We start from the raw sequence: 22,057 nt of genomic DNA, 5'->3' as shown, positions 1-22,057 counted from the left end.
TAGTTAATAATTTCGAAAATAGGACAAAAATCACCGAATCCTGATTCTTAATTTCAATCCAATCGGAAGGCGGATATAGAAGCATGTGGTAATTTACAAAATTCTCCGGGTAGTAGACTTGGAATCTTGAATATATGTATATAGCATTAATTAGATAATGTTACAGAATTTTTTTGAATCTTGCTAAACTTATATTCTCTTAATTTGTGACATCCAAATAAGATTATGAAGGACAAACGAAGCGCGCACACACTTTTAAATTTTAATGGATATATTAAATTAAAATATATAGAAATAATTTAAAAATTAACATCTTTTATATATATATATAATTTTAGATTTTCATAGAAGCGGTATTTGATATAGAGGTTCTCTGAAAATCCCAAGGGGTAAATTTGGTAAAACTGCGATTTCCAATTGCAGTTTTGCCTAAAATTTTTTACTGTATTTCCTTAATATTTATTTATTTTACTATATTTAAATCATTTAGCCAATTTTGTGGGAGCAATGATGTTGGGACCTCACTTTTTATTTTATGCACTCTACTTTTACTTCTTTTCTGAACCTATAAATGAAATTAACAGTAGAATTAATAGCTTTTTTGTTCAAGAAAATTCTATTCCCCTCCAAAAAATGGAAATAATTGTGATGAAAAATTATTTATTTATTTTATTTTAAAAAATCTGCAACTCAAATATAAATCCTAACCTCACTTGCCACGAGTAGTCATTACAACATTTTCAGTTTATGGTTTTACATGTTCTATACTGAAGCAATGAGAAACCTTTGATTCCTAGTATTAAACCTGTTGTCCCTGTCATGTGCAATATCCAGTGCCATACCTTGTAACAGATCTCTGCTTCAACACTACAATTTTTGCTAGATATATATTACATGGAAGGTGAGGGTGAGCAAAGAAACATCAGTATTACCTTCACCGGACACAGATAGCATCATTACCCAAGTAAACATGTTTCCTTTAGAACAACTCAAACTCTACGTGCTCTCCAGTGCCGCCATAGTCCAGAAACCTTTTCCCCTTCTCCAGAGAGGCTACTTGTGGATTTCCAACGTCGTAGAACTCTGGAACCTGAGGTGGAATGGCACAGCGTATCAGCGCCCAGTTCAGGCCCTCAAAGAACGGGTGCCTTTTGATCTCAGCAGCTCCGGTTTCTGTTCCCAGCCGATTCTCAGGCTCCTTCACTAACAGGCCTCTAATGAGATCCCTAGCCTGAAAACTAACCATCGGGGCATTGGGAAATTTTAGGTTCTGCAGGACCACATTTGCCAATGTCTCTTCGTTTCCAGCACCTTTAAATGGTGTCTTCCCATAAAGAAGCTCGTAAAGAAAAACACCCAGTGTCCACCAATCAACAGCACTCCCGTGGCCTTCTCCTTTAATGATCTCTGGAGCCAAGTACTCGTGAGTGCCAACGAAGGAGTTGGATCGTGCCTCTGTTGGCTCGGCTACAAGCTGAGGTAATGATCTTGCCTGGGCCACAGCATCGGCTTTTAACTTCCTTGCTCTTGTTGCAGCAGGTAAAAATCGAGGGCTAAAGCATGACATCTTACATGAAGGTCCGGTGCAGAAAGGATCAATGCAGTTTGATCCGGCACATGGACCAGAGACCCTAGGTGGCTCCATTACTGATGAAGATGATTTGACGAGAGTTGGGCTAACGGAACATCTTAGTGACAGGTCAAAATCTGTGAGCATGATATGACCATCTTCACGTACCAGAATGTTCTCCGGTTTAAGATCTCGGTACACAATACCGAGCATGTGCAGATATTCGAGGGCAAGAAGGACCTCAGCTACGTAGAATCTGCAAGAACCAAAGGTTAGGAGCTAAAAATACAGCAGTCAACATATGATGAATTTTTTGACCTTTTTCTGATATGCTGCTATCCTCAAATGTTGGGTTAGATTAATTTCATATCACATAGTATCATCAATTAACAATTAACATATTATTAACAACTAGGCTATCTAGTAGCAGGACAAAGCATTGTCCACAGAACTAAGCATTCAGTTACTCAGCTCCTTACAAAAAGCAAAAAGGAATGAGTTCAGAAGAAAAGTCTCAAAGGAACACTCACATAAGGATACATTCATGATGAATATATTATAAATACTAAACTTGACCTGTAAAAGGCTAGATGAATTTTCATTCTGTCAGGCCAGAGAAAAGGTACTTCATGCATAACATACTCATACATGATAAACATAACCAGACTGAGTATAGATTCATTAGAAGAGCATTCTCATGCTATCAGAAATTGAAGGAAATCACTAGTAGAAGTCCAAGTCATCCCAGATAGCTTTCACTTTTACACTTTAAAACCGAGAAAACTTAATTTATATGATAACTTTTAGCATCGAGTCCAGTTGTAGGTTTCTGTAGCATCAAAATTCATAAAACTTGATCAGACAACTTATCTGTTAGTCAGGATGTCACAAATCAACAAAACTTAAGAGTCACGATTTTGTTATGTTCAGACGCATAAAAAGCCTAGTGTGGACACTTTCCACAACCTTATACGTTATCATATTTTTGTTATATTCCTGTGTCGCATTTTCAAAACATGCATTGCCTTTCGTATTGCATGACGCAAAGCATATAAGTACCCACACTATGGACCTTAAACTCTATACCTTGCCGCCTGCTCAGGAAAATATCGGCCGGGTTGCTTCTGTCGGAGGACATGTAGATCTCCACCAGGACAAAACTCCATTACCAAACATGATAAATTGTCCGATGTAAACTGAGCATAAAGAGTGGGGAGAAATGGGTGGTCCAGCATTCTGAGAATTTCTCTCTCAGTTTGGGCCCTAGGCATCTTCTTCCTTCTTGCTAAGAACTCATTATCCATTACCTTTATCGCAAATGGGCTGTTCGTTCCTATCAGTTCAGCAAGATAAACTGTACCAATATCTCCAGAACCAAGTTTTTTCAACAAATTAAAGTGACTAAGCCCAAGAAAACCATATTGTTTTCTTATATGGTTGATTGCTTCCCACCTTGTGTCCTTTGACATGTGTGGTCTACTGCTGCAAGTCGATCCACTTAGATTGCTCTCTTCACTGAAACTAGTGGTGCTACTGCTAAAATCACAAATGCTGCTCTTTGAGCTCAGAGAGATATCTCCTTTCTCACAGGATTTGGGGGTCATGTTTGTTTTAAAAACTGAAGTATTTTGGTTAACGAAACCAGTTGGAATTGAATCTGATCTGCTTGCATCAGAATCCATACTAACTGTCAAAAATTTAGCACGAGCAGTATCCGGGGGATCCTTGCCAGAATTCTTACTTGTATCCCTCAAAGAGCACTGACACCTTTGGCAGATAAATTGCCCAGAGATGTGGTCCTGACCACTGTTTACTTCAAAAGATGTTTCTGAAATTCCATCAGTTGATGCGGCTACCTTCTTTGATTTCTTTATGATGAGATTCTTGTTTCTAATGACTGGTTTGACTGCACGATATGTGTTTCTTGTTGAACTCACATCTCTGTTGCCTTTTACCAGACTGGATGAAGATACTGTCTGTAACCTAGATTTTCGTCTCAGCTTTGGGGCAGCATTGTCTACTACTTTCAGTGAAGTGGCAGAATCCTTACTTGGAACACTTGCTACTTTGTTGAAGCCAGAATTTTTCTTGTCTTGCTTTGAAAAATTATCACGAGCATTATTATGAGACAGAGCAGAGACTGAACTGCAGTCTTCTTCCTCTGGACCTGTTCCTAGCAACTGTTTATCAACTTCTAAAGCAGGTCCAATCTCATTATGCTTTGGCTCTTGAAGGTGCGAAGATGGCATATTGGTAGAACTTGTAGCTATATTTCCTTCTACTAGAGATAATCCAACATCACTACATTCAGCCGGTGGCTGACCCGAGTCTTTGGAACTATGTTTGATGTTTATAACTGGTTTAGCACCGGAAGTAGGAGAGGGGCTCGAACTTTGGGTTGGTGACTTCACCAGAGAATCTTGAACCAACCGAGACACTGTACGAGAAGAACTTGAGGTGCTTTCTTCTGGCACCAAAGAAATCTCTATCCTTTGTTCTCCACCTCCAACTAGGGAGCAACCAGTTTCGACTACGACAGACCTATACATATTAGTGATTTTCCCAGCTTCTGAGATTCTAGGAGATGCTGGCAGCGACAACCGTTTCACGGCAGCCATCTCTGCTGCCTGAGAAATGCACATGCCCCTCAAAGCCTGCTTCAGAGAGACGGGCTCGGAAAATCCAATTACAGGTGAATGAGAACCAGTAGCCCGCATCGGCTTCTTTGAAGCATTCCTCCTCGAGTCTGAGAGATCCAGACTCTTGGATGTTCTGAGATTGACTGCTTCAAAAAGCCTGTTGATATCATCTTCCAAATAGTTGTTGGACCCTTTTTTCCAGATCGGAGGCTTCTGCTCTCCGTCCTGTCCTCTTACTTGCTGGGATGCTTGTGGCCATCGGGCTCTACTCTGTTCATCCTCTACCTCAAGTATCTCACAATTCCCACGAAAAGAACCCATTACTTGGACCAACTTGCCGTGTGATTAATCACTCGACTTCAGCACCACAGAGGAAAGACACTAGTAACCAGAGAATCGTGCAGGTTCATTTCTCAAAAAGCCTAAAGTAGAATTATATGGCACAAATACAAGCTTTACCATTTCCTTTCGCTTGTCGAAATATTCAACACCTTTACCTACAATGCCAATCAAGGATGAAGATGAGTAAACAACCACACATATTCACCATCAGAAAATCCATTTTCAGCATCATGTAAACAAGATAAAAAAGAGGAAAAGATATCTGCCTTTATAGAAATAACATTATTTGACTAATAAAAATACAGCGCTGCAATCTACAATAAAACAGTAAAATTACACAAATTTCAATCATCTTTGCATATTAATAGATCCTGGGATCCAATAACTGATAAAATGTGACTTCACTAGTTATCAAACATACAGTAACTCGATGACAAAAGAGCCAACATCCTTCCATCATCCATCAACTAGTCTATTACAGGGCAGCTTGAAGAGGGTAGGAGGGTTCATTAAAATTCCAAATTTTCTTGTCAATTTACAAACTTAGAAAGACAAAAATCACTTCCCATTTTGCTCAACTGAAAATGGAAACCCAAAAATTAAAAATAAAATAAAATAAAAAAAAGATAAGATCAAAGGATTTACACACGAGTGAAGTCCGTATGAATAGAGCAAGACATGAGATTATAAATACATTCAAAAAAAATATATAAAAATCAAAGAATAACGGACAGAGAGATCAGCTAAGATTATAATGTATTAAAAACTAAGGTACCTCCGAAGCATTCAAAGATCTACTGCATACAAAATAACTCAAAAAACATTCAAGAAACTCACAGTTACTACTTACCTCAACTTTCATTTTCGTGTTGTTTTTCAAAAAAAAAAATAAAAGGCTGAAAACCCTAAAAGAGAGTGGTGGGCTTTTCTGATTCTCAGGAGGGAGTATTCGGTGGACGGACAAGGATGGGAGGAGAGAGAGAGATGCCAAACTCTCCTGTCTCTCTCACATCAATACTCTCTTTCTCTCTCTCTCTACAGTCATTATTTTTTCTCTTTTTCTGTGTAATTTTTATTACAGAAACTGTGTTAAGGTAACCCCACTGGATTTGTACGAATGGGGCCCCACTTCAATGCCTTTGGATTCGGATTTGCATGTGATGATCACGTTTCCTTTCCTCCTCTTGTTTTAAACAACAGAGATCTGCTGCTGCGTCAACAAACCTTTATAATTTATTACCCATAATCTCATCTGATTAGTAGTAATTTTTAATTAAGGTGAGCAATGAGGGCTTATGGATAATTACAACCCAAACATCTTTTCGACTTCCAAATCTGCGAGTCCGATGTGTGTGAAAATTACAGCTTCTCTCCCTTTATGTCACTTTCTTGGCAACGTTTGAGGTTTTTAGGAAAAGGGCTTTCTCAGCAGCGCCTCTCAAATCAATCAAATTGGCATGCATTAAAATCAATCAAGCGAAAACCCATCGTATGTCATATTTGTCTCTTTGCCTAACCGTCCATTTATAATTAATCATAGAGATAATTACACTCCCAAACGTAAAATTTATTGTAATTACATATAAATTTTCTGTAATTTGAAAAATTACAGCTAACACTCCTGAAGTTTATTTTCGTCTAATAAATAAGTCTTTCCATCAGTCAAAAATCACTAAACTTGTTGATATTAACAAAAAAATTGAATGAAAATTAATATTTAACCTCGATTGACTGATTACTGAACTATTGAAAGTCAAACAATTTTTCGAACTAAACTACCTTTATAATGGTGAAAATATATCTCTTCATATGCATTAACGCGTGGAGATGTATGAAAGTAATTTGGTCATAAAAAAATTTATTGGACTTGCAATAAGTCAGTAATAAATCAATTAGGGGTTAATATAGATTTTTTCTAATTTTTTTTGTTAATATCGGCAAATTCAATGAATTTTGACTAGCAAATGAGATTATTTGTTAGATGGAAGCAAACCTCAGGGGTGCTATATGTAATTTTCCAAAGCACATGGTGGTTACGTATAATTACACCAAATTTCATAGAAAGGGAGTGTAATTATCTCTTAGTTATACAAATAATCTGCGATATTGATAAGAGTTCCATATTAATTATAAACGAAGAGTTTAAGTGATTCATAAATCTCAAAACCTTCTCTTACAGCTAGTCGTCATTTTATGACAAAATAGTTAAACTCTTTATGACAAAATATTTAAACTCATATAAAATCAGAGGGGATAATATCTCCCCTAATACAACATGAATTGAGTCATTAACTGCATCACCTATATATGTTTGGACTGATCCAAAATCATCAATTTTAATTTATTGTATTATTGTAATAGGAAATGTTTGTTTTTGTTATTAAAATTTCTGATGTAAATTCAATGACATGCAGCTAATAGGTATGATTCTTATGGGCAAGAAAATTAGGCTCACAACATACTCACACAATATGATCAATGAGGTCCCCCTCATTTACCTACGACTACCAGAGAGACTAGATTGCTAACCAAATCTTTATCCATTGCTAAAATTGATGTTTTATAATAAAAGAAATCATAGGTTCTAATACTTTGATCCAGCATAGGGAAAAAGTGAAAGAGACAAGGCAATAGAGGGATGGTCATAATTTTAGCGGAGTGGAAAAGAGGGACTTTATTTTGATCTACGCCCATGTTGTCTCACTCAGGACCACTACTCACTGAGAGTTCGACAAGAAAAGAGCTCTTCTTGCAACTACCATTTCAATACAAAAGTTTAACTTCCAATCTGCAGCTTCTCCACTTATGTCCCCCCTTCCCGGCAAAACTACGTATAGAACAGGGGTTCTAATACTTTTAATCTTTTGCTATATAAAATTTTTTAAAAAAAAAATCGACTGAGATAAATGTGTTGAAATTTTTCAATATTGGGATCATTTTGAGAATTCGATAAGACAGAGGACCAAAAGCGTTAACCCCTGTCCTCGGGGACTAAAACTATAATTTCATCCCATTGTTCGGGGTTGGAGTGAGTAAATTAAGTCGTAACAATCTTGTATTACATATTCGTTCCGAAGTAATATTCATGTGTGATTATATACAATTTTTTAAATCGTAATCTAATTTAATTATATTTTTTAATTTGAAAATGAGCACGTGCCAATAATAAATATTTGCATGCGGCCCCACTTTTAAACTATAAGTATTTTTTTCAATTAAAAAAAAAAACTTGTTAATGAATGTCTGATATGTGACATAAAAAGTGTGATAAAAGATCCATATTAGTTGACGATAAAGTTTAATATGTAATTTTATATAATTATTTTATCAGTGATACGTCTTTCGTTTATTTTAAAAAGTCCTTTTTTTTTAAGTCATTTGTTTCTCTTTAATTCACACATTTACCTCAATTCTTTTATACTTTACATTTCCCTCTCCCAAATTCAAATCTTTTTTTCATTTCATTTTTTTAATTTATTTAACTTTTTTTATTTAAACTATTCTGCACACATCTGAATATGCCACACACGCTGCTATATAAGAAAAATGACATGAACTTGGGATTTTTGGGCTTAAGACAGAGTACTGTGTACTTTTAGGCTATGTAAGTCTTAAGTTCAGTAGCTAGACTCAAATGGTCCCCTTCCGAGGTGGTCCATGCATTATTAATCACAATATTTAAATGAATTAACTATATATTATTTCAATTATTATAAATTATTATTTTATTTCATTTCAAAATATAATTATACCTTTTATTGTAAATAATATAGCATGAGGCATCAAAGTATTAACACACAAAAAAAAAAAAAAAAACCATTCAAATTAGTTAATAATACGAATTAAAAACCAAGGACATCTCACTAACTCTAATTTTATGATAGGTTTACAGTTAGGTCTTCTGTCGTCCGCTAATCCATAATAAAGTCCATCAAGTATCGACTTTCGATATGGAGCCATCACCGGGCGGTCGATTCTGAAAGCTAGCGGCTAGAGGAACTCGTCAAGGCATATACGATAGCCTTTAGTTCGCACCTATCTCTTAACCATCGTTGCATTCCGGAAAAGGGATGTTTGGTCTCTTTCCATATAGAAGTTCGTTTGATATCGATACCCTAATTTAACAAATTAAACTCGATCTTAATTTTTTCGTTCAGTAAAATTTCAAACTCGATTCAATTACCAAAAAAATATATATACATTTAAAAAAATTAAATTATTAATGAAACTCAAATATAATTTTTGTAGTTCGATAATAATTCAAATAAATTCAAACAATAATAATTTAACTAGATTCCACTTATTGACGCCATAAATTATTGGGTCCCCTAATGCAAATAGAGGACAAAAATATTTGAAGAGTTGGCAAAGGAGTTGCATCATTGTACCTAAAAAAGGACAGTTTAGTTATTGAAAGCTTACACTACCAATAAAGTGACAAGAAAAATATCATTACATTCTAGGATTAATTACACTTACGCCATTTTTTAAAATATAGAATTTTATTTTTTTTTAAAAAAATCTAAAATTATACTTACATTCTCTTTGAAAAATCACTGTTTACAAATAATTATTTTTTACGAAAAATGATAATATTAGCAAACAAATTACATAAAATTTTAATTTTACCTCTTATTTAACATTCTCACATAATAAATTATTTAATTATATTGATGCATTAATCGAACAGAAGTATTGCTAAGTGTATCAAGATAAATTATTAAAATTATTTATCATTATTATTAGTCCTCCAAAAGAAAAAATAAATCATTAATTGGTCCAGCCCAAGGGAAACAAGTTTTAGACCTTAGGATTATTGGACCGTATGTAATTGGGCTAGCGGCCCGCAATAGAAACCCAAATCATCAATTATGAACACTCCTTTTTATTAAAACTTATGGAAATATGAATTTCAATGAATTTCAAATTTATGATATTGATATATATAAAAAAGATTATGAACCATCGTGTTGATAATTATTTATTATTATTTTGTTCTTTAGTATATTCATTGTTTCTTGGTGGTGTTACATATTACATTCAAATTAATGAGTGACTGGAAATTCAATTTGACTATACATTAAAACTGAAAAATAAATTAAATTATTCAATACTCAATTAAAATTGATTGGTAAAATTTCATTTGAACTCGATTTGTTAATCTTAACAACATAAACTTAAATAAAAAAAAATTATTTGATAAATTTTAAAGCTTGGCTTAGGCTCGATTCAATTAGTGAAGGAATAATATAATAATATTAAATTACTTGATCCGAATTTATGTTTGATCAAATTCTAGCTCGTTTGAACTTGACTTATTAAGTTTAACAGACCAGACTTGAACATAATTTTTTATTCGATAAACTTTTGAGTGTGGCAGGATTTGATTCAATTAACGAAAAAAATAATAAAATATATTTAAAAATATTAAATTATTCAAATTTGACTTATGTGTTCGATCCCATTAAATATTGATTGAGTTCAACTAGATTAATAATTAAACGATATTCAAATATAATTTTTAAAACTCGATTAACAATTCAAACAAATATAAATAAGAAAATGTTCGACTCGACTAAGATTGGATATCGCCTGCCATATACTAAGGCCGTGTTTACTACATAAGATTAAGCAGGAAATCCTGCTCAATCCCGCACATTAGGTTGTTTACCTGCGAAATGTGAGGCCCTATAATTAAAGGGCAAGTCTGGTATAATGCTGGATGAAACATGGTATATGAATCCGGCCAACTGGGCAGGGATATGAATTCCGACCAGCTATCCCATCTTTCAAGCTCGGGTGCTTTGCCTTTAATACCTCAAAAAAGCTATACGAAATGACAGATTTGTCCTTCTACACCTAGCAAATTAAATTCTTGGTGTGCTAGCTGTTGGTAAGGTTGCAAGAATGGTTTCAGCTTCTCCTCCACAGCCCAAAGTGAGTTGCTTTCTTTCTTCCTTGTTTTGACCATCAGTTCTCTTAAACTAGAAAAACTGGCCCTTCTCTTCCACAGCGCAGAGTGAGTTGTTTTCTTTCTTTCTTGTTTTGACCATCAGTTATCTTAAGCTAGAAAAAGTGGCACTATTTTGTTATGTAGTGACTAATTTGTAGGCATTGTTGCAGGAAGTTCCGTCGGATGAGAAACGGGCAGAAAACAGCCCCCCTTGCGAGGCAAAGTGTTGGTACTCGACCTTTCACACCGTCACGGCCATGGTTGGTGCCGGAGTTCTCAGCTTGCCATATGCCATGGCTAGCACACCAAGAATGCGGAAGATTGTGGTCGACGTTGTGCCGTTGATCCAAACCGGCAAATGCTCCATCTTCGCTTGAAAGTGTCGAACGGGAAAAAACAGAATTGGAGAAAAGAGGGGAAAGACGAACTAGGACTGAGGGTAGGCAATGTGGAATTCAAATTCAAGGGTATAAGAAAATAATTTTACAATTAAATGATCCCACTTAATCTGAGATTGGAAATACGTTTCGACGAATATATTGTGAATTTTTTATGACCTAGTAAATATATATGTAGCCTGTCCCATCTAGGACAATCCACTTGATTGTCTCAAATCAATCATAAGTGAGGATATTCTGTTCCATCAAGTAAACACGGCCTGAAGAGAGAATGTGACAAATGGAACGTGAGAGAACATTCTTAAGCACAAATATGTAGGCAATGAATCGTTCCACTTGTGTGTGTACGTAGAGCTGTTGGATATTACTAGATGCATCGTGGCAATTGCACAGTCAGCAGATTTGACGGCAAATATCACGCCACGTGTAGGGGAGCTATTGACTTCCTCAACGTCCCAATCCTCAACCAATCACGACCGTCCGCCTCCCAATGCATATGTATTTAAAATTATCTTCTCACAACTCTCACCAAACTCCCCAAACTGAGACGAAATCTGAAAATCCGGTGACGGACCGTTGTTCATCCATAATTTAATCCGATCGATGGCTGAGAAGTCATTCAAGTACGTGATCGTCGGTGGTGGCGTCGCTGCGGTTAGTATTCTCTTCGCTGCTTTTGAACTTGAATTTTTAAGTTTTTCATTTTTCTGTGTGTTGAACTGTTATTTAGGTTGCTTGATGATTTACTTGTCTTGTTTTTATGTTTAATTTCTCCTTGTCTTCGATGCTGAAATGATTTTTTCTTCATTTTCTTTTTTCGATTCGAAAGAATAAAGTGAAGAAGAAATGCTGTCGGAGCTACTGATAACTGGGACTATTCGTTCAATTAAGTTTATCTCCTCGTCTTCCTTGATTCTGTTGTTGGTCCGTTGTAGACTAACAATTATGCAGATGCAATGAGTTATTATTATCACTAGATTTGGACATTCTCATCTTGTTTGCATATCGATTTCGGATTTTATGTTTTTGTGCAACAGTGAGATTTATATTTTTTCAGTTTCGTCAATATTTGCTGATTGCCAGTTCTATGGTAATTTTTTCTAATAACTATTTTGAATTTCAGAAGTCAGTGTCTATTACGGGTTGAACTGATTGTAGACAAGTAACGTTTCATGCCTAATTGGAGGATGATAAGTGTAATTTCTATTTTGGAATTTACTAAATTAATTTAAGTGTAAATAGTTAATTTAATTGATATTTTAATATATACTCAGATCTTAAATTAACGGCCGACAAGTATCAAAATTGAAGTATTTTGGCCAATTAAATTGTGTCTTGCAGTCAAGGATCCAATTCAATCAGACGGCGCCGCGTGGGGCAACTGCATGTACGCTCTAATTAATCAAGACAAATAATTTGTTATATATCTCTTTAAAGAAATACAAATATTAAAGAGTTAATGTTAAACTAACCAATCATATCTTGCTAAATATTTAATGTATTTATTTTTTAAAATTAAATTATAAAGTGATAATTCAAAAGGTGTTCAAGTGCATCACAACTTTACCTCTTTGACACCTATAAAGGGGTTCGTGAACTCATTCAACACACAGATAGAGAACGAAGACTCAAGAAAGCGAAGTAGTCTAAATAATTCTCTCTACGTAGTTCCTCGAGTTTAAGAATAGTCAAAGGTGTTCAAAGCGGAGATCGAGTTGTTTGTCGAAGGTGCGCCACAAATTATAGCGTTTAATTCAGGATTACATGCGCTAAATCCTCGAATTAACGTTATAATATCTAGATATATCCTCAAGAAGACTCCAAGTGATAAACCCACTTCCAAATCTTTAAATCCAAAGTCAAGACTATAGTGTTTAATTCGGGATTACTGGCGTAAGCTCTTGAATTAACATTATAGAAATTCAAACCAAGTCAAAGGGCAATACAAAAAGATTTTACCTTCGAATTTGTCAAATACATTATTGAAGAGAAGAATTAGAGATTTAGATAGAGATTGTACCCACTTACATATTAAATACATATTTTTATTTGTGATCATTTTCTTAAGTTTTGATTTTCAGGCACGATAAAATTAATGCTCGCACTGATGATCTTAATGAGCCTGATTAAACTAACTACATGATACTTTGTGATGTCTGTGTTTAGTTTCATATGGAAAAGTTTTTAAAATGTGAAAACCTTAATTTGGACCAATATGTGGAGCATACGGTGTTACTGCAGCAATATGAGCTAAAACAAACATTATATGCAGTAGATTCCGTGTGGAAATTGCAAGAGTTGTCTCATAATGGCCGTTGAGTTTGATTTTGTTTATCCTTTCAGGGATATGCTGCTAGAGAATTTGCCAAGCAGGGAGTTAAACCTGGTGAACTGGCTATCATCTCCAAAGAGGCGGTATGGACTCAAAGATGTTTACCAAGAATTATTATATTTCTTCAACAACTGTTGATTACTTTAGCTTTTTGCTTGTATGAGGTTTCCATTGGCCATGAGCATGACAATTTGCTACTAAATTCTGTCGATCATTGAAAAAAATATAAAGATATTAGGTTTACTCCATTTCTTTTTGTTTTAAAACACGCTTGACGAGTGTTAATTGTTGGGCCCTCCTCTTTACTGGGAGGTTTGTGTTCCTCATTCCTATGACATTCTTCTACTTCGAAAATTCTGCTCAGTTACTCCAACATTTTACTAAATCCTGTTGCTATGCTTAAATGAATTATATATGTTAACAGTGAGATTCTTGTTCTGTTATGTTTGAAATTCTCTTCGCTAACATATAATTGCACTTCTTACCTGCTCTTCGAGTCTTCACTTATCCAGATTTTTTATCCATATTATTGGATGCTGGTCTTTTGGAAGAAAAATGCATGCTTTTCTGTGCTGAACGTTAATGCTCTTTCTTAATGATGGTTTCAGGTTGCACCTTATGAACGTCCAGCACTTAGCAAGGCATACCTATTTCCTGAGGGTAAGTTGGCTTACCTTCAGTATGTTAGTGAAAGACAAAATGATCATGTATACCGCCAACTATTCTACTGTATTTATAGATTGTAGATGATGTCTCGATTACGGGCATATGCATACCGGAGAGATATCTCTGAAATTTGAAATTTTGAATGATATATTACTTGTGCCTGGGTTTCTTGCTAAATCTTTCTTTTCCCCAAAGAGGCAATTCTTATGTCGTGTTTGAGACATACATCTATCTTGCATTTTGACACCCATTGGCTCTGACCGGTGTCCATCTGGTCCCATCAAATGTACAGCAACACCTCCACTGTATTTAACCTTATTCTCCTCCAGGTACGGCAAGACTTCCAGGTTTTCATGTGTGTGTTGGAAGTGGTGGAGAGAGGCTGCTTCCTGAGTGGTACACTGAGAAAGGTAATCTCTTCTTCTTAATCATATATCAATTTAGATGTACTGTGGATAATTGTTTGTGTTAAGGCATGGATCATTGGATGCCTCTGCAGTATTTTACCTTAAGAGATCGCTCCCATATTTCTTACATAAGATTGTTCTGATGAATTACAGGGATATCATTGGTACTTAGCACAGAAATTGTCAAAGCAGATCTTGCTTCAAAGACACTGATAAGTGCAGCTGGTGAAACCTTTAAGTATCAGATACTGATAATAGCAACTGGTTCTACTGTTAAGTATTATGTTTTATTAAATATATGTTTTTAGTCTGGTTTACATGTTGACAGCTGTTTCTGATTGTGTGTATTGCTTGATTCAGGTCATTAGATTGTCTGACTTTGGTGTACAAGGGGCTGATGCTAAAAACATCTTTTATCTGAGAGAAATTGATGAAGCTGATGAACTTGTAAAAGCAATCAAAGCAAAGAAAAATGGCAAGGCTGTAGTTGTTGGTGGAGGATACATAGGTCTGGAGCTAAGTGCAGCTTTGAGAATCAATAATTTCGATGTCAGCATGGTTTTCCCAGAACCTTGGTGCAGTAAGTTATAATTATTACATTTTTCATTTCATAAGTTTGTTCAGTTACTTGATTTATATTTAAATGTGAAGGCAACCAAATGATATTGAGCTGCAGTGCTTTAGATATACCTTAAATCAGTGAGTCAAGTAATGTATGCTGCTGTTGCAGCTGCTAACATGTATGTTTTTTATAGTGCCTAGGCTATTTACTGCTGGCATAGCTGCCTTCTATGAAGGTTACTATGCAAAAAAGGGAATCAAAATCATCAAGGGCACAGTAGCTGTTGGATTTGGCACCAATGGAGATGGGGAAGTGAGTTCTGAAGCCTATGAAACCTAATCCACTGACTAATTATGCCTTGAAAAAATTCATTAGACGTGTCATGATTCTTTTTCACATGTTTCAGGTTACAAATGTAAAACTTAGGGATGGTAGGGTGCTAGAAGCAGACATTGTTGTTGTTGGTGTAGGTGGAAAGCCACTTACAACATTATTTAAGGACCATGTTGACGAGGAGAAGGGTGGGATTAAGGTATCCAACTTCACGCACTGGCCATTTTCTAACTGACCTCATTTCATTGTTACTGTTTTTGTCATTAACATGTTAAAAAAATGTGCTCACTTCATATTGATGGCGTATCAAGGTTCAGGCAAATGGTTATAATGAAAACCAACATACACCAACAAAAACCAACAGAATTAGTGTTGCTTAGAACTTCAATCTTGATTTTCTTATGGAGCACTTTCATATATGTATATATATGTGTCTATGTGTCTATATATGTTAGAGTTTTGAGCAAAGTTTGTCTCAACTTAAATATAGTTCTTGCCCAAAGAAAAATTTAATTATAGTTTCTACTATGTATTCTTCTCATTTCAAATGCTCTCAGCGCTAACTGTCCGAGTGACAGTTGTGCGAGAACGTTCTCTCTTCTCTAAAAGAAGAGAAGCAAAGCCCAACTTTTTGGAATAGGCTGCACGAGAGAGGCAACCTTCTGCACTTATAGTCATCATGACTGCCTGACTTCATTCTCTTATGAGGATAATGTCGAGACTATTTGAAATTTTAAAATGGCCCTTTACTTTTTTTTCTCTTTTCTGCAGACAGATGCTTTCTTCAAAACAAGTGTTCCTGATGTATATGCTGTGGGAGATGTTGCCACCTTCCCTATGAAATTGTATGGAGAGACTAGAAGAGTTGAACATGTTGATCATGCTCGCAAATCTGCAGAACAGGCTGTAAAGGTATGCATGTTTTTATCCAATACATATCTTTATCTCTCTTTATTTTGGACTATACAAGAACTCCTATGTGCCAAAAGTTGCCTCGCTCGTCATGTGATAAGAACTGAATACTCCGTCAAGCTAGGTGCATATAAATTTTCAATTCGCTAGTTGATGTAGTCCATCTGTGACCCTGTGAGTCTGTGACTCTATCACATTAATGAAATATCAAACTCAGAGTTAGTTTATGCTTTTAGTGGTAGAGGTTGTAAAATTGGTCTAAGTATGCATTATTCGAATCAGTGCTCCCCCTCTTATAAAATTATTGATTGTTATGTTGGCGATACACTATGGGAAGTTTTTGCAAATCTCTTCTGTATGCCTATGATTTGACACATGCGCTATCTTGCAGGCAATTTTCGCAAGCGAACAAGGAAAATCAATCAGTGAATATGACTACCTTCCATATTTCTATTCCCGTTCCTTTGACCTATCATGGCAGTTCTACGGTGACAACGTGGGCGAGACCGTGCTCTTTGGAGACAGCAGCCCAGAATCTCCTAACCACAAGTTCGGATCATACTGGGTAAAAGATGGGAAGGTAGTTGGTGCCTTTTTGGAGAGTGGCACTGCCGAAGAGAACAACGCGATTGCTAAAGTTGCAAGGGTCCAGCCTCCAGTGAGCAGCTTGGATCAGTTAGCCGCTGAGGGTCTCATCTTTGCCAGTAAAATTTGAAATTATTCTTTGGACATAGTAGAAACTGTGGTGGTTTGTTCCATACAATGTAGACTATGCTTTGTCACAGCGTCTCATCTGCCAGTGATCGGCTGGATTTCCTCTAAATTTCTCGATATGGATACACTGATCTTAAAGTATTTCCTTGGAAATAACGCTGTCCGACCTACATGATACTATCAGTTGCTGTCCCAGTAGATGCCTTGTACGTTGTGTGTGTCTTGGATTTATTGAGAAAAATATTAGGGAAAAAATAACATAATGTTGTACTTTATTATTTGTATCCTTCCAAATATAAGTGTTACTTGTGATATTTACTTTCATTCTTCCTTAAATAACAAGAATACAAATTTCCTTATCCAATTATTGCCTGCCACCTCCCTTGATCATTATTTGTTTGTTACGATGTTGAATAATTTTTCGTATTATATATAAAAAAAAAGAATTTGTTTTGATCTGATGCCATTTTTTGATTGAAGATATACTGTTCCTCATCGCAATTACACAGGTATTGGCTAGTTTATGATTCTAAGCGAAATTACTTGATCTCGCTTTTTACGTTTTTTTTTTTTTTTGGTTTCTTCCGTCGTTTCTATTTCTTTTTTACTACAAAATACCATTTAGTTGGATAAACTTGATCAGAAATTAGAGAAAAACATGTTGACTGTCTTGTTTAATGCGTTTTTATGGACATTAATGGCTGTGAAAAAGGTCTCGTGAATACATTAGAAGTTATGGGATCAAATGTGTAGCCCGTATTCGTCTCACATAACACAAATTTATTGTAATTTGTATTTATTTCATTTAATCTGAATTTATTATAATATGAATATATTATAAACTTGTAATATGAGTTTATTGATCAATCCATGTAGTTATCAATTTATTGATATTGATGAAATATGTAATTAATATTACTAAAAGAAAATAGCTGTACCAGACAAACATTAAAGCTAAACTGTGGGCGTGAATTGATATTTAGCAAAATATCAGAATTAGCCTAATAGGTAAACGAAAGAAAACCAATGGGGCAAAACTGTAATAGACAGAAAATAAAATGACCAACACCGAAACCCTAGCTGTATAAACCTTCCCCTGTATATTCAGTTCCATCACTGCATACCATTCCCTTTCTCCACCTCGTCTCTGCTCGGTCTTCGGCTGCCGATCCAAACAGTAATCTCTCTCTCCCTCTATCTCCACACACATACACACACCGTGCACACTGTAAATTGTTGCTACATCTTTTTCGTGAATTAGTTGTAATAAATCATTGTCGACATTTCCTGCAGAAGATGAAGGTAATAGCAGCTTACTTGCTTGCCGTGCTGGGAGGTAATGCCAGCCCTTCTGCCGATGATTTGAAGAACATCCTCAACTCTGGTAAGAATGAATTTTTCAATGATTGTTGACATGCGTATGCTTATAGCGCCCAGTTTTAAGTCTGATACCTAATGTCGATTATCGAAATATTTTGTTGAGGTTTCATAGATTTGAGATTTTTGCAGTGAACATTCATCATCCTCGTTTTAGGGTAGTGGAGTTTTAGCAATAATGTCGCTGCTGATGTACTATACTACTTGTGAACTAGCATGCTTATGTGTTTCAATTTTGATACTTGTTTCTCCCCATGTATATTGCGTATCGTATTTGCGTTCTCCTATATGTCTAATACCGGCCCATATGATTTGTTTGTTAGATTTAAGATGATACACATCACTGATATTTGTTTGATGGAGCTACATTGGAATGGTTAGGTTTTTGTTGTTCTGTTTGCTTGTTGTCAGATTTGTCAAGGTAGCTTCTGTATCACACTGGATCCTTGGCTTTGAAAAATTGACTAAGAATTATTAAGATTGTTTATTCTTGTTTCCCCTACAGTGTTGTGAACTTTTACTTTGGTCTTTTCTGTGTACAAAGAACAACAATCTTGAGTCAGCTTTGTCCGAGTTTTGTCTTGAGACAACCTTGGCCTTCCACTAATTTCAACACAGTGACTAGGTATTACTTCTGATTACATCTGACATCTTTTTGTACTCTATTTGCAGTTGGAGCTGAAGCTGATGATGACAGGATTGAGCTCCTTTTGACACAAGTCAAGGGAAAAGATATTACAGAGCTCATTGCAGCTGGGCGAGAGAAGTTGGCATCTGTACCTGCTGGTGGTGGTGCTGTTGCTGTAGCTGCACCTGCAGCTGGTGGTGGTGGCGCTGCTGCTCCAGCTGCAGCTGAGCCCAAAAAAGAAGAGAAAGTTGAGGAGAAAGAGGAATCTGATGATGTAAGTCTTTCCGTGTATTTCTACTTACATAGTTTTAAATATCGCCTTTCAATGTGCTGTATCGTCAATTGGTTTATATTGTCCTATGATGTTGTAGATGAAAACTCATGTTGAGATCCTTAATTCTAGATTTTTTCCTGTTAGTTTGTTGTAATTAATGCTGCAATGCATGTGATTTGCATAGGAAAGAATTTATCTTTTGTTGCCTAGTATGATGGCATACTGGGAATTGTCACCAATTCAAGACAATATCTCAAGTGGCATTTCGAGCTGCCTTTTGAAAGAATGCTTTCTCATGATTAAGTTTGCATTGTTTCTATGTCTTCTTAGCTTGCCCGTCTCTAATACTCGTATCAACTTTCTCTTAAACTTGCTGCAGGACATGGGCTTCAGTCTCTTTGACTAGAGGATTTTGGTGCCTGTATGGAACACCATCTTGATCCCCTCCCCTTCAGTAGGTTCTTCATTTTTTTTTTTGGGGGTTTGAGGACTCTCTGCTACCCCTTTGTGTTTTAACTTTTGGTGTTTATTTAGTTTGAAAGTTGTGAGAAGCTTAAGCATCTCAGGACACCCAATAGTTGGATTAATTTTTGACTAATAGATACGAGTTTTGTCATTAATTAACAAAATTTATTTCGATGCAACTTGAAACTTTATTGTGATGGAGCTGGCATTTTTATGGGTCGTGGTACTCAACAAATAATCATCTTGGCCTGAATAACGAATTTAAGGTCTGCATATATGTGAGTCTTTTCAGATTTCAAATTCACCAATATGCCTTTATGTTTAGTTGGTTCTTCAATGATTGATATCTTGCCAAGGCTTACTGAAATCTTCCAATGAAATCGATAGATTTTTTAGTTGAAAGTTTCTCATGGATTTACGTAACTACACTTATGTAGCATATGTTGTAAAGTTGTCCTGTTTGTCCACTTTCATGTCCAAGGGATGCAAACAAATTGACTCGAGATGAATACATTATTATTTGGTTTATTTGTATTATTATTGGATTTGAAAATTTTGGGTTTGACTTTGGTTTAATTATTAATTGATATCAAACACGAAAGTGTTTTATCCGGATTGAATACGAACCAAGCGCCAAGAGTTTTATTTGAATTGAGCTTGAGGCTTCAAAACTGATTTAACATTTTTTTTTAGAAAAATAACATTTGATTTGTTAAAATGGACGAATTCAATTCAAATGAGTTTTTATGTTGAGTTTGAGATAGATTTATATTTTAAATCTTTCCCAGCCATTACCTGTTATTTGCACAAAAGCCGTCACTTATTTGCTACTATTGGCTGTGGTGTTGGTTGCAGTTATTTGCAGCAAACTAAATGACCCAGCACTGTCGGCAATTAATGTGCCTGATAAACTATACCTGGGAAATTTTCCTTTGTCTTTGTGTTTTCATGGTGTTGTTCTTGATATAAGGATAATTATACTTAATTTTTTTTAAAAAAATGTGAAATTATATATATATTTTTTAAAGATTTTATAAATTATATTTATACTCCTTAAAAAAATTCATCGTGTGCGTTTGACTTCCTTTCAATATGATTTGAACAATAAATATTGACCTTAGTAAAAGCATTACGCAAAGTTTCAATTTTCTCATCATTTTAATATTTTTATGTAATAATTTTATGTTTGTAAAAAAAAAATATAATAATATTAATCTTTGTTCATATATATATAAATATATAATATTTATTTTTTTACCAATACAAAAATATAAGTAGTAATGTTAAATGAAGGATAAAATTAAAAATTTATAAAAAAATTAAATTGATGTGTGTTATAAACTTAGAGAAATTCTAAGTTTATTAGCCTATCACTCTTAATAGAATATAAAGTAAAATATATGTATTTCTCCAACAAACTTTCTTTGTTCACTACAAAATCACCTTACAAATGAAATACATGGTGGTATTTATAGACCACCAAAATTGTGGTTACAAAATACATCATAACTATTTTAATTACAAATTATAATGGGGGATACAAAAGGGTGTATAACATAATGGGTATTAAAAAAGAATATGAAGAGGTGTATGCATTCATATATACATATTATATATAATACTCCCCCTTGAATGCATACCTCTTTATCATATACATCCTGCCTCGTTAAAAACCTTGCCTGGAAAAACCCAATGGGATAAAAACCAAGGCTAAGGAAAAGAGTACAGTTGTATAATCTCCCCCTCAATTGAGGCAGATATCTTTCAGGTGTCGCATGCCAATATTACGTATGAGTTGTTTGAACACCTTTGCTGGTAATGCCTTCGTAAACAAATCTGGTAAGTTCTGACTTGATGAAATTTGTTGAACATCAACTTTGCCTTCCACTTGAAGCTCGTGAGTGGAGAAAAATTTTGGTAATATGTGCTTGGTTCTGTCGCCTTTAATATAACCATCCTTGATTTGGGCGATGCACGCCGCATTGTCTTCATATATTACTGTGGGACTTTTCTCGATTGATTGTAGTCCACATGATTCATGCACATAATGTATTAGTGATCTAAGCCATACACATTCACGCCCAGCCTCATATAATGCAATTAATTCTGCATGATTTGATGAGGTGGCTACCAAAGTCTGTTTGGTTGAACGCCATGAAATAGCAGTTCCACCATACATGAATACATATCCAGATTGAGATATAACTTTATGTGGATCAGATAAATACCCCGCATCCGAATAACCAACTAATTTGGTTGTTTTGGCATCATCATGCCTTTCAAAATATAGTCCCATGTCACTTGTTCCACGTAAATAACGTAGCACGTGTTTAACACCATTCCAGTGTCTCTTTGTTGGTGTTGAACTATATCTTGCTAGTAGATTAACAGAAAATGCTATATCTGGTCGGGTATTATTAGCAAGATACATCAATGCACCAATTGCACTGAGATATGGTACTTCTGGACCTAAAATCTCATCGTT

The 22,057-nt window shown here is 35.2% G+C and overlaps 3 protein-coding genes across 3 annotated transcripts; 2 read left to right on the top strand and 1 right to left on the bottom strand.

Annotated features, from left to right (window-relative positions):
• Window positions 1-690: 690 nt before the first annotated feature.
• Window positions 691-5,632, bottom strand: LOC105161775 (serine/threonine-protein kinase D6PKL2). The gene is made up of 3 exons (XM_011079587.3): window positions 5,402-5,632; window positions 2,657-4,706; window positions 691-1,826 (listed from the first exon to the last, which is right to left on the bottom strand). The coding sequence occupies exons 2-3, from the start codon at window positions 4,528-4,530 to the stop codon at window positions 980-982; spliced, it is 2,721 nt and encodes a 906-aa protein (XP_011077889.2). The 5' UTR covers window positions 4,531-4,706; window positions 5,402-5,632; the 3' UTR covers window positions 691-979.
• Window positions 5,633-11,397: 5,765 nt separating this feature from the next.
• LOC105161774 (monodehydroascorbate reductase) lies at window positions 11,398-17,152 on the top strand. Its single transcript, XM_011079586.3, has 10 exons — window positions 11,398-11,556; window positions 13,246-13,317; window positions 13,843-13,894; window positions 14,230-14,310; window positions 14,461-14,579; window positions 14,668-14,887; window positions 15,063-15,181; window positions 15,276-15,401; window positions 15,974-16,114; window positions 16,506-17,152. The coding sequence occupies exons 1-10, from the start codon at window positions 11,506-11,508 to the stop codon at window positions 16,827-16,829; spliced, it is 1,305 nt and encodes a 434-aa protein (XP_011077888.1). The 5' UTR covers window positions 11,398-11,505; the 3' UTR covers window positions 16,830-17,152.
• A 697-nt stretch (window positions 17,153-17,849) lies between these two features.
• On the top strand, window positions 17,850-19,751 carry LOC105161773 (large ribosomal subunit protein P2). Its single transcript, XM_011079585.3, has 4 exons — window positions 17,850-18,005; window positions 18,122-18,212; window positions 18,878-19,107; window positions 19,487-19,751. The coding sequence occupies exons 2-4, from the start codon at window positions 18,125-18,127 to the stop codon at window positions 19,511-19,513; spliced, it is 345 nt and encodes a 114-aa protein (XP_011077887.1). The 5' UTR covers window positions 17,850-18,005; window positions 18,122-18,124; the 3' UTR covers window positions 19,514-19,751.
• The last annotated feature ends 2,306 nt before the right edge of the window (window positions 19,752-22,057 follow it).

Source organism: Sesamum indicum, linkage group LG5, assembly GCF_026168435.1.
Source record: "Sesamum indicum cultivar Baizhima isolate 11 linkage group LG5, ASM2616843v1, whole genome shotgun sequence".
NCBI classification, from domain to species: Eukaryota; Viridiplantae; Streptophyta; class Magnoliopsida; order Lamiales; family Pedaliaceae; genus Sesamum; species Sesamum indicum.
This window is presented reverse-complemented; position numbering and strand designations above follow the sequence as displayed.